The sequence below is a fragment of the Pyrgilauda ruficollis genome, unplaced genomic scaffold (assembly GCF_017590135.1).
Source record: "Pyrgilauda ruficollis isolate IOZ18807 unplaced genomic scaffold, ASM1759013v1 scaffold27, whole genome shotgun sequence".
NCBI classification, from domain to species: Eukaryota; Metazoa; Chordata; class Aves; order Passeriformes; family Passeridae; genus Pyrgilauda; species Pyrgilauda ruficollis.
In genome coordinates, this window is record NW_024524044.1 from 4,151,788 (window position 1) to 4,169,512 (window position 17,725).

The 17,725-nt window shown below is 41.6% G+C and overlaps 1 protein-coding gene across 2 annotated transcripts in view; it reads left to right on the forward strand.

The window, feature by feature from the left end:
• Positions 1-17,418: 17,418 nt before the first annotated feature.
• ST7 (suppression of tumorigenicity 7) overlaps positions 17,419-17,725 on the forward strand; it is a 125,939-nt gene continuing 125,632 nt past the window's right edge. Inside the window, exon 1 of one of the 2 annotated variants that reach the window (XM_041471466.1) lies at positions 17,419-17,441. In XM_041471466.1, coding sequence (XP_041327400.1) covers positions 17,434-17,441 — 8 coding nt within the window. In that variant the 5' untranslated portion in view covers positions 17,419-17,433. The remainder of the gene's footprint in view (positions 17,442-17,725) is intronic. The other variant, XM_041471464.1, reaches the window with a different exon arrangement.

The following is a 17,725-nucleotide window of genomic DNA, read 5'->3' on the forward strand; positions in this document are numbered from 1 at the left end:
CTAAGGAGATAAAACCAACCAACAGCCACTGCTAGGTATGTGTGCCTGATGTTATCCTTCTACACTGGCAAAGCAAGTACTGGGAGTGTACAAAAATGAGACCATCTGTAGCCTCCTAATGTGGACCAGCCAGCACATGGATTCTGAACTAAGAGCATCTTGGCATGAAAAGATGGGCTACTGTGAACTTTTCCAGGGCAGTGAACTGAATCCTTGTTATCTAGGATATTGTGCCAACAGCCGGCAATTTGTTTTTCAGTAGGTACTAATGTCAGTTAAAATTGAGGAGTTGAAATGCACCACCCTGTTTTGTACTAGGAAGCACTTAATATGCTGCTTTCCTACCTTTTTTCTATGGAAAGGGTAAGGAATCAATGATCAGTCAGCTGACAAGCTCTGAGGTGTATCTCACCTGGTGAAAACTGGAGGTAGCTGGTGTAACATCCATGGATGCACTTTCCATATGTCTCAATGTGCGTAGGGACAGATGTCCTCCACCAAGCTAGCCAGAATTACTTCTATAGTATCAGAAAAGTGAGTATGAAACTCACTTTTGAGAGTATGAGAACTGAGTATGAAAGGTTCTTCAGCTGTTCTGGGTGCCAGGAGCCAGCTCAGTTCCAAAAGGCTATACCTGAGAGATGCTGCTAAGAAAATAAATGCCATATGTTCACAAAGAATTGAAGTGCTGCTCTTGTTCCAAGGCTTTGGTGCAGAGAAAAGGTTTCTGCAAGACTGATTATCTGGGTGCAACAGAATTTGGTAATCAGTAATTAGGCTGTGTCTTTTCCCAATTCATTACTAAACTTAGTGAGCTGTCATCTTCCCTTTAAGAACTTGTCTACCTCTCCTTAGCTCTTTCAGCTGGAAACAGTGTGCCTTGCAGTCCTACCAGCAGTTGGTGTGGCTGGAGTTACTCCACCTGAATGTAAATGAAGTGTGCTAGTATATAATTTCCCAAGGAATAAATCCAGCTACCTGATACTTGATACCTTACCCTCCTGGTAAGGTCCTTTTGGACACAGCAAAGTTGCTACCCAGGTTGTAGCTGCTGACAGAGAGTGGTAACCCAGTGCCTGGTGTCAAAACACAGGTGATGGCAACACTGAGAAACTGGGCAGTAGCAGATGCAATGGGGCACTGTCACAATCAAGGATTACTGCTCTAGGAATCATGAAAGTTAGCAACAAAGTAACATACCCAGTGAAAGAGGTTCCAAGGTTATCTATGACAGTGGGTTTTCAATGCAGTTGATGGGTTTGCTACAATCATGTGGCAGTCCTGTGGTGGAGATCACAGGATAAGTGACATAAAGAAACCATCAGGGAATGAGTAATAGTATAACTATACCAGATTTCAGTGATAGGTACATGAGGCCAGGGATATACACTGAATAAAGGGACTGCAGGTATCTGCTGGTGCTTGGAGTACGAACACACCTTGTTCTCAACAAGTGGGTGGCCTGTGTGAGAAATGCCAGTGTTTCCTGGGCTGCAGGCACCCACCTCACTCCTACATCTGTGACAGTCTCAGCTAAGGCTGTCCAATCACACTTGGCTGTGCAGTAAATTCAGAGCTGCATGGTAAGAGATAATAAGTAGGCTAGTAGCCAGCAGTAATTTATAATGGAGAAAGTCATTTTATATTGTGCTTGCCAACAGTAGCAGGTGTGTGAAGGAAGAAAATCTGCTCAACCAGGTGACTTCATTGCCTTACCCTTCTGTGTTCTTCATAATCTGAAGGAGGCTGAACTACAAAATTTTTTTTTATAAAAGCATAGATGTAATGTAGAATTCACCTAGGCCTCAGTTTGGCCAAAGAGCTTTATTTGAAAAATGTAGAAGAGATACCAACTATTGAGACTAAGAGGGGAAGGAAGGTCTACTGTGAAATCAATAGATTAGATTAGATACTAGGAAGAAATTCTTTATTGTGAGGGTGCTGAGGCACTGGAAGAGGTTGCCCAGAGAAGTTGTGGATGCCTCATTCCTGGCAATGTTCAAGGCCAAGTTGAAGAGGGCTTTGAGCATCCTGATCTACTGGAAGATGGGACAGTGGGTTGGAACTAGATCATGTTTAAGGACCCTTCCAACTCAAATTCTATTATATGATGTTCCATAGCATTTCTTCTTGAAATTATTTCAGGTAGTGAATATGAGCATCCCACTTCAATGCAAGATATGCCATTGGCAAGAACAATTGACACTAATCCTTGGTTTAGGTTGTTAGGCAGCCCAGGGCTCTGTACTAGTGGCAAGTGTCATTCTGTCTCTCCTGGACCCATCACCTGCCCACACAGGGCCTGAGACATGCTGCAGGGTCTGTCAGGTCCTTCTAACTGAACAAAATTATTTTAATGACAAGGGCTTGCTATAAAACGTCACTGTTGCAGCCAGGAGACCTGAGAAGACTTGAGAAATAGCCATGATGATTTTTCCTTTCCAAACTCTTAACAGACTACGTCAGGGTCATCGACAAGGCTTTCTTAAATGTAATGTGGTACAGTGATTGCGTCACTACTAAAAGGGGAGGCAGGATGGACTGAATTAAAGGATGCTGTGAAAAAGGCATTTGGATCTGAAGAATGACTGCTGGGTGCAGAAGAAAGAAGGCTATGACCCAGTAAGAACAGATCAAGCAAAACTGAAGAGCAAAGGAGGGAAGAAGGCAGGATGTGATGAAGCCAACATGTAAGACAGACAATTGTTCTGTATCCTAAATTTAAAGACAAGCTCATAGGGACCTTCATCTGTGGAGATGGTAAGAAGAGGCTCTATGAGGGAGGTGTTCTCAGCAATGGTATACTGGATGGGGGTGGAAAGGCAAGACAAGCAAGCAAATGAGAAAATAATTGCATCAGACAAAGCAAAAGGATATTTTGGTCCTTGATTTTGCAAAGGTTTAACAAGATTTGGCTTGGGAGCCAAATCTGTCTGTGATATGAGTAAATGACATGTCATTTAGATGCTACTGCTTCCATGGCTTGCTCAATCCCTTCCTGCCTACAGGCAGAGCTGGTTTTGTCCTCTGTAATCATTGCCAGCCTCAAGCAGCTATAATTACCTGTACATGATCCAGCACTATGACTGCTCTGTTTCCATCCTCTGAATTTCTGGAGATGAAGTAAAATGTAACTGTCAATGGATTTCTGTGCTTCTACCAATACATAGCAGGTAAAGATGTCGTGTTGCAAATGGTAGAGGAAAATAAAGCTACACTCTGCTAATTGCAAATTTCAAATGGGAGGAGTTGAGACATTTTTCCTCACTTTAAAATGTCTTTTCATTAAATATAATATCAACACTCACTGAACTGAAGATCACACTGAACATATTCTTCCTTAAAAGAAAAAGGTCAAGATACCAATCAGTGAAAAGAGGCCTTATGTTCTACATTTCCCACAAAAAAAAAAAAAAAAAAAAAAAAAAAAAAAAAAAAAAAAAAAAAAAGAGTAGATTTACTGTTTGGCTTCAGTCCAAGGCATGGATGTGGGGAGCAGGGCTTTTGTCCTTTTCCTGGACCTCAGTAGGGGAGGGAGAAAGCAGCGCTGGTTCCCTCCGGGCTTTTTGCCATCTGTCTCTGGCTCTCTGTGTCGCGCACAGCCTCCCGTGACGTACAGAACATGTGTGGATGCAGAGCCAGATCCTGCCTTGTGGAGAGCTCCCTTTTGAGCAGGGCCAGCCTCGCAGCTCGCATGATTCCTTTGTGAATCCTAAGCACGTACCATCTTGCACAAATACTGACGTGGCCTGCCCCACCACCTCTCACAAAGAAGCTTAATAAAATGCCTCAGCGAATGTGTGTGTCCATTGCACAAAAATACGTAAGTGCCCCTGGGGAATATTTCCATGGATTTAAAATAACCACAAACAATTTGCTTTATCAAATGTGTGTGTTTGGGCTGGACTTCCCCACCTAGATGCCTAAGTGTGCTGACAGTCAGGGTGAAATTCCCATCTCATTTTTAGGGGAAAAAATGTAATTAGGCAAAAAAGCAGCAGAAGAAAGCAGGTTTGGATTTTTTTCATTTTTTCTTTTTGAAATTTGGTTGGGATTTTTTTTCTGGTTATGAATTATTTTGAACACTACCCAAAAATACTGAAACTCTGCTCTGAGTAGCACTAGCTATTTACCAACATCTTCCTTTGCTCTCTCTTTGCACTGACATCTGATTCTTAACTTAGCCAGTTCTAGCCTGGGTTTTGTTACTTGTCTTGCAATTAGGGCAGTGGGTTGGTTGAATTTTTATTGTCAGTAAAGGTCTTAAAACAACTTTCAGGCAGGCCTTCCTCCTTCCCATCCAACTACTCTGACACATTATACAGCACCCTGTTTTCCGGAAGAGTACCCATAGCTATGGACAACATTTTGTTAATAATGGAGACAATTTTTTTTAGCTTTTTGACAAGAGGTGCTCAAGGCATATTTGACTTTTCTTCATTAGTACTGGTGACAGGTTTTTAAATATTACTGTCTTTAAGCAGAAGATTATTCCTGTAATACTGTAATATCCTACTTTTAGAACAGGGAACAGAAACTTCAGCCTGGGCATACTGTTCAGAAGTCTGTAGTTGCATACTTTTGCAATATCTTTTTTGAATAAAAATACATCGATTAAATCTTTAATTAAGCATAAATTTTATTTCAGTGTTTCTTAGCATATTTGCAATTCTCTGGATTGTGACTAAGGATTGTGCGTACTTTAGTTGCAAACAGCTTTTTGGTATGTGATTACAGCATTTTATGCAGCCTTTGGTATGTCTGAAAAGTGCTGTGTACAGGATCCCATGAACTCTCCTCCAGTGCCTTCACTCACATGGGCGCACTGCTTCTCAACCTCTGCTGATTCCAGCTTATACTGCCACCTCCAGTTCAACCCTGATATTGTTTAATATGCAGCTGATAAACTTCATAGGTGCTCTACATGCATATGCATTTATATGGATGTAAATTCACATCTGGACACCGGCATGCATACGTATATACGTTGTTGTTTAATGTACATCTAGATTAAAAAGCGTTGGGCATAATGCTGCTTAATGGGATTCAGTTGCTAATGAGGCATCAGCTGAAGGTCAGGGGAATGTCTGGCTCCTTTTAACCAAGCTGGCAATGTTTCCCAGTGCTCACATATATATGTGGAGCTCATGTAGGTCTCATTTCTGCCCTTGCTGAATGTCCTTGACTAGTGTGCCTGGCCATCTTTTGGCTGCCAAGACCTCAATGCAATCTTATTTTATAGCCAGGTTCCAAATTATGGGCCTAGAAAGTGTCTCTCATTCTGATCTCTGAAATTATCAAACAGAAGATTTTTAAAGGTTTGCTAAAACACCCATTTTAAAACCCGCTTCTTTGGATTTTGGATTACTTTGAACCCATACCAAGATTGGGTGGGCAAAATTTTCAGACTGGACTTTTGCTGCTCAGTGGTCCCATCTATTCTTTCTTATTTGCTCAAGGACCCAAGCTCAAGAAAATGTCCTTCTGAAAAGAAACAAAACTTCACTGTACCTCATGTTTAGTAACTGTCATGGCTTCTGCTTCCTGATTTCATTTAGCAAAGTCATCAACAGTCATATGAGAAATTAGGAACTCTCAGCTGGGTTTATGGCAAACGAATTAGTAGTGTTGGCACTTACAGGTATTATTTTGAGGTAGGAACTGAGGCCTTGTGTGAGAAAACTCTAAACAAGTGAGTGGAAAATCTTAGCAGAAAGGTAAAACACTATTTCCAAAATTATTTTTGTCCAATGATTCATTTCAGCTGTATTCTGTCATATCTTGACTTAGCAAATGAGTGCCTGAAGCCAGATGACACTCAAATTGTGTCTTTTCATAGTACTGAACAGTTTGCTTCTGACTTGTGAAACGCATATTTCAAGGCTTTGTATTTACTTGGAATTCATTCAAACAGAACTGAGAGACAAGAGGTAATTTGTGTTAAATAGAGCCTGAACAGTGAACCTGCCTTGAGTGTCAGCTTAGGTGCTTCTTTAAAACCAACAGCAGAAATGTAATTTGTCATATGAATGTACAAAGCTAGTCATGAGTCACAATATCCAGCACATAATTGCTTGTCACCTCACACAAACATTTGGATTTGGACACATGCTTTTAATTTCCTGAGTTTTTTAGGGTTTATTTGGGTTTTTTTAGGGTTTTGGGGCGTTGGTGTTTTTGTTTGTTTGTTTTGTTTGATTGGGTTTTTTTGGTTTGGTTTGTGCCACTGTTTTTTGCTGTTGTGTTTGTTTGGGGGGTTTTTTTGTTGGTTTTTTCTTTGTATAGCACCCAATGAGAAATCCTTATTTTTTAAAATACTTTATGCTCACTGTAAAAACCCTGGAGATCTGGAAGTGAGATGCATAACATGACTGCAAAGTATTAATAACTTCTGTAATTTCAGGGGAAGAAGAAGCAATGGTGCTTAGAGGAAGGAAGGCATGAAATTAATGAATGTGCTTTAAGTGGGCACAGTTCATAGTGTTTTGATCTTCTAGGAATACAAGAGACATAAAGAAAGCAGACGTGGAGGAACCAACACAATTCACTCCTGCCTTTCAATAAAAGACAATAGAATGAAAAGTTGTTTATAATAGAAAACTTTGGAAAAGCCCTATGCACCATCTCTATCTTTCATGCATAAAAGAAATTGGTCAGTCAGTTTTTTAAGATAAGCACTAACATACTGAAACTATGGAGAGAAAAATTTATAAAAGTGAAAAATTCCTTATTGCCTTGGTCTTTTTGCTAATACACGAGAAAATGTGAGGGGTATATTTTGATTTATAAATAACTGCATGATTGAATAAGGTTGAGGTTTTTCACATGTGACCTAATGTATTAAGAATTTCTTCCCTTTAAAACTGAAAGGGGAAGCTGAAAAATTTGAAATGTGGTTTTCTTTGGTATGTAATTAAACTATAAATGACCTTTTATGTAGTTGATCTGTATATTTTAATTTTAAAAGTTTTGTGATTTATTAGCAAGAAAAACTTCTGTCAGTCCTGCACCAATATTCTTACATGGGGACCCTTAACCAGAAGATCCTGTCACCATCAAATGCAGAAGACACAGCCAGTGTTCATTCATCTCCAAGTCCTGCTGTAGTCTGGAAGAACAAATTTCGTGCCTTTGCTACCATGAGAAAGTTGAAATTTGTACAGCTACAGATTTGCTTTTGTTTAATGCTTTTGGGTATGGTAAACATTCTAGGAAAGCTACTATGTTTTTCTCTGTGATGACTATTTCTTTGGCAGACTAGAAAATCTCAGGTCGGACTGGTTACTACCAGTTAGAGAAATTGTCAAGGATTTTTTGTTCTTTTGGTAATAGTTTATAAATAGAACTTGTTTCTTAAGATGCTGGAGAGTGTTATCCCACTGGATACAGACTGTGAAAACACAGGAGAGAGATCCAAACAAATTGCAGTATGTGGTGCATATTTACTTAAATGTTTGTAAGCTGTGTGACACCAAAAAAAGCAAGGATCAATCGTGTTTACCGACCTGAATTTTTATCACATTCTGCTGTCTAATCTTGTTTCACTAATAAATACCTCATTCATGGAATAAGCAAAATGTATTTCTCAAAAGTACCATTTACTGATTGACGCTTCTGCTTTACTGACACCTCTTGAATCAGACACATATCTAGGGGGAGTCTTCCCTGCCCCTGGCAGAGGGGTTGGAAGTAGATTCCCTGCGCACCCATTTACTGCGCCATACAGTTATCTTCCAAGGAGGAGAGTTTTGCAGTTCAGGACTCTGCTGAGCACTGTACACACCGACACACGCACGCAGGGACTTCTATGCCTGTTTCATTATCCCAGCAAGAAGCTCAGACGAGTCAACAGCAGAAAAACATCCTACTCGAGCCCTTTTTAGGTTTAAACTCCTGTTGCGCGGTGGAAATGCCGCCAGAAATCATTCTTCAAGATCGTAAAGACCCGGGGGGAAGAAGTTGCCCGGCCTTTCTGCCGGCCCGTGCCCCGTTTCGGCCTCCGCCGCTCCCGGGGCGCTCCCGCGGCGGGGCGGGCGCGGCAGGGCCGGGGTGCGGAGCGCAGGGGCCGAGCCGCGGGGCGCGGCCGAGCGCGGCTGGGGGCAGGTCCGGCGCTGCCACCGCAGCACGTCTCCACCCGCTGGGCCGGAGGGAGCTCGCAAGAGTCCATTTTATCGGGCCGGCCCTCGCCGGGCTCGGCGGGCGCGGCTGCGGCGGGGGCAGAGGCGGCGGCGCCCCGGGGGCACCCGCAGCGGCCGGCGGGCGGGGAGAGGCGGCCCCCTGCTGGACAGGACAAATTAGTTTTGGGGCAGATGAGATGTAACCCATGTGGCATCCCTGCTGCTGGGAAGTCAAACATTATCTGAGCATTTTTCACCCATGCCTCTGGCCTGTTCTCATTTGATAAGCCTCTGACAATTCCAGCATCAAAGAAGAATTAAAAAAAAAAATATTCTGCATAAAGCAGCTTTCACTTTAAGCATGAAGGCAATTATAAATTGCGTTTATAAATTATAAACTTCAAATGTAATTTTGGTCAAATTTTCACACTATTTCTTTGGACAATATCCTGTTTCTTTTGCCATTACCGCACACTGATTAGAACAGGAAGGAATTATTGTTGCTTGATTCTTAATAATTTATGTAACGTGTATGTCCCAGGTAAACATTGCAGGCCATGTTTGTCAAGCAGAAATGTCAGAATGCTTTATATTATAATTTTTGCTATTACGAAAAATCACAGGCATCCATCTGAGACCTAATCAACCCCCTCTGATTTCTTCCTGAGTTCGAATAAACTAATTCTTGATGCACTTTCTCATTTAAAATGTTACTCCAGCCAAGTCATCTTGTGGTTTACAGAAATGTCTCGAAATGCAAGTAAAATGACAGTATGAAATCTTTGAGGAGTTTAAAAAGGCTGAAGAAAGTCCCAAAGCGCCTGCTAAAAATGAGTTACTGGGGAGAATGAAAAGCACAGTATGGTCTTTGTGCATCATCTGTTCCTAAATGGAATTTATTTAAAAATTAGTACCAGTAATAACATTATAATTTTTTGTTTTATTTAGTTTTTCAAAGTTTTTGTGAATGAATTAAAACAGATTTAATTTATTGTGATTGTCTTCCCCCTCTAGCCCCCCCAGCTGATTACAGTTGGATTCTACTGCCATTACTTTAAGGTTGATCATGAAGTACCACAGCAACTGATGGTGTGATACCAATCACATATATTTCAGTGATGGGAAAATGAATGTGTAAATGTTGCTACTAAAACTTCTGTGTGGCATAAAGAAACAGTAGGGCTATAGTAGGTTATAGTAGGGTGATTTAAAAAGTGACTGGGTATTTTCCCTGAACAGGCTGGATCTGTTGGTGAGTTGAGGTCAAACAAACTGGTTTTCAGTACCACCAGAGACAGGTTTAGGCAGCCAGTTAAAAAAATGCATATCCACAGGTATGGTTTGTATGGTATGATTTAGAAAGGATTTAGATCAAACACCTTAAACAGAGCCCACAGTGGGTGCTGTGATATGAAGGACTAGTGTGGCATGTATGGGGGGGCACCTGCCACAAGGACCTGGTGCTTGCTGCTGCTGTATGATTTTGTTTTCCCATGCCTAGTGTTAGTATTTCTAAAAGGAAGTGGAAAAGCTGGAGAAGGTAGTGGAAAAATTATTCCAGGGCTGGAGAGAAGCATCAGAATAAGATTACAGTATTGTCATGGAGAGAGAGAAAGAAATGGCCTTTTAATAATGAAAAGAATTACAAGAATTGATGACTAGGAGAGGACAAACTCAATTTTGTCATAATAAGGTGTTAATTTGTAGCAAACTTGAATCAGCTGGTACAGGAGCCTTTGGGATTTGCATGTCTGAAAGTCTTCAAATCCAGTGGCGAAATACGAATCACAGGTGTTCATGCAGCCTTAAACTGCTTTTTGGCAAGGGCAGGGCAGCAGGCTGCGCACCACTGGCAGTCAGAGTCATTGCAGATGGTTTCACCAGATAGAAGGGTGGTTGGTCACTTGTATAAGAAAGTCTGCCTAAGAAGTGTGGGGTCTTTTTTCCCTGTTTTCAGTGTTGTACAGATGTGCACACCCGAGCGTCAGTACATGTTGGTCATTCCGTGTGTTTCAGTGAGCTCCCAGGCTTGCAGGTCCTCAGTTTGGCCAAGCAGTGTCCTCAGTGGAGTGTACCCAAAGGGAAATCTAGTCTGTCATATAAAAATATTAATGTAAGTCTGATTGTGGTGTTTCATGTGTTTTGGTTTTTGTTTTTTTTTTTTTTTAATTTCTTTTAAGTTTGATGTCCAGATCAAATCATAAAATTATGAATAGGAGAGTTTGAACTATTGTACCATATCATTCTCCAGGAAGCAAGAGGGGTCACTTAATATGCCAGGCTAGAATATTAAATACTGAATAAGCAGTTGAGGAAGTGGATGTTGTCATCTTATTCCAAAATAATTAAATATGTCTATTTTATATAACATTCTGTATTTTCTTCCCATGTTGGCACTTGCATGACTTCTGAATGCCACACTAATCTGAACTAAGACACACCTTTTCTAAAAATGTGCTTGTTTTTCCTGACATGAGAATTTGGATTTCTAGTCAAATCCTAGGAAGGAGAGAGGCACTGAAGTTAAAATGTTTTTGATTATTTTATTTATCCTTTCAAAGTGCAACAGAAAGATGGTTTTAATGACCAGAGCATTGAGTGTGACTGGCTTGTGACAAGGCAGACAGGAGGAAACCTCCGGCTTGCTGACGGTGGAAAAATCAGATAAATTGATTTCCTAAAAGTGTGAAAAATAAATACACGAGTATGAGCTCTGGACCGAGTCTGGCTCTGTTGGTGTCTGTGGAGTATTTTTATTATTCAGCTGTGCTGGAGCAAGGCCCTGTGGTGTTACCAGCTGAGCTGCTAGAGAAGGGAGCATTACAAGCCTGCAGAATGGTAGGAAACAAGTAAAGTTGTCCTGCCAGGCCCAGGGTAAACATGGCTGGAAGAGCAAGACTACATCACCTTGTGGACAGAGTTGTTATCTTAGGAACATGGTGTATTTTTTCATGATGAATTTTAAAAAACAATTATTATGACATTCCTACTGAAATAAATAGCTAAAAATTTAATTAATGTGGGATTTTTGAACAGGTAATAGACTTCTTAAAGCCCAGAACCTGAAAGAGTGCACATGGTGCTGTCCATTTGGAGAGGGAAGAGGTTGGTGTGGGGCAGGGCTGGCAGCACCAGCCATCAGCAGCTCCCCACTCACCCCTGTGCTTTGTGTGGCCAGGGGGTGAAATGAACATCTTGAAAGTCCTGTAAATTTAGGATAACAACACTTTCTCTTTGTCCAAGAATCTCTCAGAAGGCACAAAATTGAGAGATTTTTTTTAGTCAGCCTGGCCCACCTCAGATGTGTTCACCAGTGTGTGCATTGCGCTGACTTCAGGAAGCAAAGCACTTGGAAGAGACCCATCTTATGAAACTGCCTTGTGTTAAACCATGCAGGAAAGCTGGGGGTGATTTCATTAGCAGAAATACTGCAGGAGATGGAGAGATGGAGCCTGCCTCTCAGGTTTGGGCTATGCTGTCTTAGGGTGGTGGCTGCTGTCAGTGAAGCTCATCTCATCTCATCTTTCTGATCTTCCCTTTCTGCGCTTCCTGGCTCTGCAGATCCATACTGCACATTGGTACAATGGGCCCCAATAAGCTGCAGTGTGAGAAAAAAGTAACTTTTCATTCCCATGGTCTCAAATTCAAGTAGCAGCAGAAAACATTTGCCTGTTATTAAAATTTAACTAATTTCACTTTTTCCCTGCTGCTGATAATCTGGCCTGTGGGGCTGTGCGTGCACAAGCTGCGGTAGCAATCCACCCTTAGGACAGAAGGGTTTTTTGGGGACTGGAGAGCTGGCACTGTGTCTTCCCTGGGCTGGGGGCTGGGGCTGCCAGTGCCTCCTCTCTCTGAAGCCCCCGCCTGTCGGTGTGTTTGCTGTGATAGCATCTTGACAGCGGTCAGGAGGTATTGTTCCCCTTCATAAATTTAAGCTAGTGCAGTTAATCATGAGGGCTGGAAAACATTAACCTGACAAAGGCCAGGGAGTTTCAAATAGTTTGAAAACCAGTGAACAGATTCTTTCTTTTAAGAAGATCTGAAGCACAGTTAGTTTTAGTTCTGCAGTCTTTCTGGTGGTTGTTTGGTCTTTCTTCAAAGCAATCTGCCGTGGTTGCGATGGGTTTCTCTGTAAGCATCTGCTGTGCGAGCTACAAAAGTGAATGTGGTGGTGGGCGAGTCAGCAGAAAACCTGGAGCAAAACTTCCATGCCACCAAAGGAGATGCAAGAATTCTTAACTCCCTGCAAGTGCCATGTTGATCTGTTTGGGGTATTTTTTAAGAACTTGACTGTTGAAAGTAAAATTTCAAACGCATGACCACTTCTGTCAAGGTCAGCATCAATCCTGCGTATGAAATTCACAGAATAAGTTACAGATAGATAGTTTGCTCACTGACCGAAAATCACTTGCATTAATTTTTTCATTTCTTAGAATGTAAATTAAATATTTACTACATACTGATCTTATTTCCTACTTAGTGGAATTAAAGTAAACAGTGTTTTCTTAACTGTTAACCCCTCTCTGCAGTTATATCACTTACAGTGCCACAAAGCATTTGTAGTTGCTGCTGAGCCTCCATTCAGGGTTTGGATATTAGAGGCTTTTTTGGGTCTGCTTTTTTGGGTTTTGCAAAAATCAGTTTTTACTGTTGTAGGGTAATATTTTGGAGGTTATTATAAAACATGTTTTAACTGTTTTAAGCGTGTGTATTTTCATCATGGTACACTTTGAAACTCTCCCTTTAATTTTTTATGGAAGAGATTATTATGTGCTTCAAAGTAGTATGTTACTTTTAACAGAAAGTGGACAAATCTTTGTAGATTAAACTGGGGATTCTTGGGGTGAAAGTCATATCAAAACTTGCTGGATCAATGCCTAATGGATGCAGTATACAATGATACTTGCTTTATATAAATTTTGACATTTCTTCACCAGCTTGACTTTTTGGTTGAGCTAAATTTTTCAGTCAGCGTCAGATGCTGGAAACGGAGTGAAGTTTGTAGGAAATTCAAGGCTTTTAGAAAATACTGTTTTAAGAAATTGACTTTCTTACTGCAAAAGCTCTAGAAGATTTGCAGTCAGTATTTCAGAGGAAATGTGTAAGCCAGAGCCTTCAAAATAATTTTTGATAACATCTTGAGTGACCTTACTATAACACTGACTGATATACAACCATGGTGCTGCACTGCCATCTTCTAACTGAAGTCTAATATCCTTTGTGTCCTGATGAAAATCTGTGGAAATGCTCCTAAAACTGCATATGTGTACTGGGATTTTCCCAAAGGCACTGAGTGCCTGGACAAATTTATTCCAAAAAAGAACATACGCCCCCCATTGTTCACAGGGGTCATAGGTCCTAATTGTCTGAGTGGCTGTGAAAATACCAGCATTTTAAATTAAAGAAACAACTTAAAATTGATATTTTTTTGGTTATTCTGCAAAGCAAGTGCAAAAATCCAGATCATAAATTTGCATTTGTGAAAGACAAAAGAAGTGCTAACTGGTGTCAGTGCCTCAAGGACTGAAAAGAGAGAGAAAAGTACATAAATCTGTGCCAAGGCTGTACATTAAATGAAAGATAGAAGGTCATGATGCCTGCCTGAGAGCAGCACCTGGCAGGAATTAGGAAGATGATGTTTCATAAAACAGGAATTTTGGAGGGAATGACCCGCCTGTGTTTTAAAATGGATTTTCTGAAAGGAGCTATGGAGAGTCTAGCGAAACCACACTGTTAGCCTAAAGAAGCTCAAGCTGTTTATCTCATCACAGAGAAGCTACTTGACAGTAGCTAAGGAAGTGTAAGAACTTTAATCTAGTTGACAAACATATAGTGAGCTTCCTAAATATTTGGAGGTAAAATTCATGTTAACTTGTCAGAATTGGGGCCCAAACCATCAGTGGTCTGAAGAAGCAGCCTGGCTCTGAGACATGCTGTGTGCAGTGCCCTTGCTGTAATAGAGAGGTGGTTGCTTATGCTGTAAACTCTGTGGTGGGAAGAAAGTAGTAGGCACTAAAGTAGCCTTTAATATAGGGAAGACAGATCTTAAAAAGGGGGTGGCTGCAAACTGAACCCAGAAGAATGCACATGTGAAGTGTTTTTTATAAGAGATTTTTGAAGATGTGTTTTTGGACCCAGCTGATATGGCAAGGGATATTATGCCTCTCCATCTTTGGCTCTTGTAGTATTTCAAGACCCTCTGGGTAATGAGGATTGCCAGGCTCTTCAGTGGGGAAACTGGGATTGAAATTTAATGGCCCATAGTAAACAGGAAAGCTGACTAGTTAAAACACTATCATGCTGAGGTTTAAAAACCCCTACACCCAGCTAAAAACACCTGCTGATGGTGTGCAGGTATGTTGTGCACATGGGCTCTGATAGTCCCAGAAGTGCCAGGACCTCTGTGCACATGCCAGAGGGTATTCCCCACCGAGTCCAAGGTTTCTGTGTGTTGTTCAGTCAGCTGGCAAGCTCTGTGCTTAAGGGAGAGTTATTTGTCTTGTTGGCAAGTGGTAAAGCAAATAAAACCACTTAAGTGGTGACTTAGGTTGGAGGGCCAAAGCAGTTTCTTCTGGACTGAAGGAATGAACATTGCTATCAGAAGTTAGTGAAGTCTTTGGTGTGGCTGCCACAACAAGTCAGGATTCACCCTTTTTAATCCCAGATTAACTATTTAAGAAGGTATTTTATATTTAGCAAAGTCAGGCCCTGCTTTCGATACATGTCAAAATGTTGAATACAACTGAGAGTTCTGTTGAACTGTACAGGGAGAACTAAGGTAAAGGGAAATGAGACCTTGATGCTACAAACTTTCAGTGGTTTAGTTTGTTCCACATGCATAGGCCCAGGGCTTTACTGCACTGGTAATTAATATGCGTGAATTTTCAAAGACCTGGGCCTGCTGCAGGGAGCCTGTAGCAATATGGGGGATAGAGTCCCCAGTTGTTTCTGCCCAAAGGTAGTTTTTCCTCTTGTGGTTTGATGATCACACCTAAGTTTTGCCTTTTTTTACCAGAGCTGTTTCAGAATGTACTTAGGGCATCTGTCATAGAATTCAGGATAATGCCTGTCCTGGTCCTGTGGACAGACTATGAGGTGTTTGTGGGGATGTTACTCCTCTGTTGGCTGTTAAAGGGGGTGGCTGAAGGCTCCTTCCACCTGTTTTTAAATTAGCTCTTTGTGGCACTAACGGCATCTATTGAAGGATTGCGTTATAAACTCCAGCTTGTCCTCATGTCTATGAAGTGTCGTGTGGACCAGTGATGCTGTGTAAATACTAATGAGTTAAAGTTGCTTTGTGAAATCCCAGCACAGGCTAATTGGAATTGTTTTTTGTGTGTCTTAGTTGGGCACTGCAGAAGGGCAACCAGTTTTAACACCAAGCTTAAGAACACGAAGCTTAAGCAACAATAATGTATTTAAAGACAAGAGTTAATGTCACGCTTTCAGCAGACAGAACAAACAAGTTGTAACTGTTAAGCCTGAGGAAAGGGCCTAAATTCAAAGTCCAAATCAAACCTCGCCAGCTGCTGAGAGAAGACAAAGATTTATTATTGTGGAGTCTAAACTGGAGATTTGTCACTGTGGTAGACTCATTGCTTAAGTGATTAAGTGCACTTAAATATACCAATTAGAAGGATGAAAGCTATAGGGCAAAAATGAAATGCAGTCATCTTTAAGATTCCTATTCTGTGTAGTGTGCCAACTACAACCATGAGAACTAATTTCCAGCTCACTTTCTACAAATAAACTTGGCTTATTAAATGTCAGGAATGTTAGGTTGAAATGCAGGGTCTTGTGTGCAGTGGCAAGACACTCAGAGATCAAATTTAATGCACAAGAAATGTTGTTATCATCATCGTCATCTTATTTTGTAAGGCAGCCATTTATTTCTCAAGAAAATATGCCTGTAACCTGAGCGTGTCATAGATGTTGAACTTCACATAGCTAAATATTTTCATGACATGTCCTGTATGTTTATGCTGAGGGCTGAAAATTGTTTACGGCGTGGCTTGGTCTGAAGCAAGGTTATATGATCCACTAATGCACTTAATCTTCCGTGTGAAATTTCTTTTGCTATTTTTAATACTGAAGTTAACTTGATAGCAGTGTACCCATCTGGTTTGTTTTACACAAATCTCAGCTCAGAGTCTCAGGCTAGTCATTTCCTCAGTTTTCAGAGAGAAGGTTAAACCAGAGCCTGTCAGAGAAGGCTTGCAGCTGGCCTTCTGCACCCTGTGCAGGGGACAAGGGGACACAGAGTCCCGGGGTGAGGCTCAAGATACTTCTTGAGCAGAAGCCAACTTTGTGCAGCAGCAGGATGCTGCAGCTGAGCTGGTGAGCCCTCCCTGTGGAAAGAAGGACCTGAGGGGGTCTTGTGCAGAGCTGCACTGATGCACAATGACTGATCTTAGAAGCCAAAAGTGTCTTCTCTGTAGTGTTTGACTTGCTGGATTTATGTGCCTGCTCAGAGTAGGCTCCTGTATTGTGCTGTGCTGTTATAAAAGTGCCTTCTGGTCCCTGTGTCTGACTGTCCTGCTCGTTGGGTCACAGGACAAAGGAGGATTGATGCAAGCACAAGTGAATCGCTTTAGCAGTTAATATTGCTCTACATATTCCCAGAAATTCTTGTCAAGAGTTTACTGCTTAAAAGTGCTGATGACAGTTGTGTTAGCAGTCACCCCAATAGCCACATAGTCTTGTGGGAACACAAGTCCCAAGGAGCCCTGATTTGCTCCAGGGTTTCCTCAGATGTCTGAGCCGCAGGATTTCCTCAGACCTGGCCAGGAGGGTTTGGCCTGTTACGGCTGAGAGCGTTTTGTCAGCAGCTCTGCAGAAGGTGGGGTTCCCACCCTTGATGCTCTCCTGTGATGTGTATGTAGGGGCTGTGCTCTGTGCCACTGGAGAAGGGTAGAGGCCTCTCTGGGTCCTGACTCCAACACTCATTCATATTTTACATTATCTTTCCATAAACTGCTGCACTGAAATATTTTTTTTTCCCAGAATTTGGTAATTCTCATGGATAGAAGCTCTGCTCTCACTCTGACTTGGAGGTATTTGTGGCTGGCTTGCACGTGTTTGTGCTCATGACAGCTCTCCCCTTTAACTGCAGAAGCAGCAGCACCACCATGAAGACTGGTTCCCAGTGCACTCATGTGGGGTTTTTCCTGCCTGTCCATCTCCTATAAGATTGAGTCAATTGGGTTGTCCTCATTTGTTCTTCTAAAACTGCTGGATGTCCTTGATTCTGCTGGTAATACTTTATTATTTTAGTTTTCTGGCCATTTCATAACTGGGTTTGTACACTCTCCATCATATGCCAAGGTAAGGCTTCACTAACTGCCTTATATAGTGTAATTAATCCTTCTCACCTTCCTGTGAAAACAGTTTTCCTTGCTGGTTCCTTGCCTTTTGCCCCATTAACTTTGATATGGTGTCCGTGGCAGCTCATGCCAGGTGCTTTTGCACCCCCTGGTTTTGGTAATGAAAATACTCTGTAAGGCTCAGTTGGCAGCTCCATGTGCTCTCTGCACCATCCAGACTGGCTTCTCCATCTCCTGTTTTAACTAGCTTTCTACAGCACTGTCAGTACTTTACTGAAATCCAGA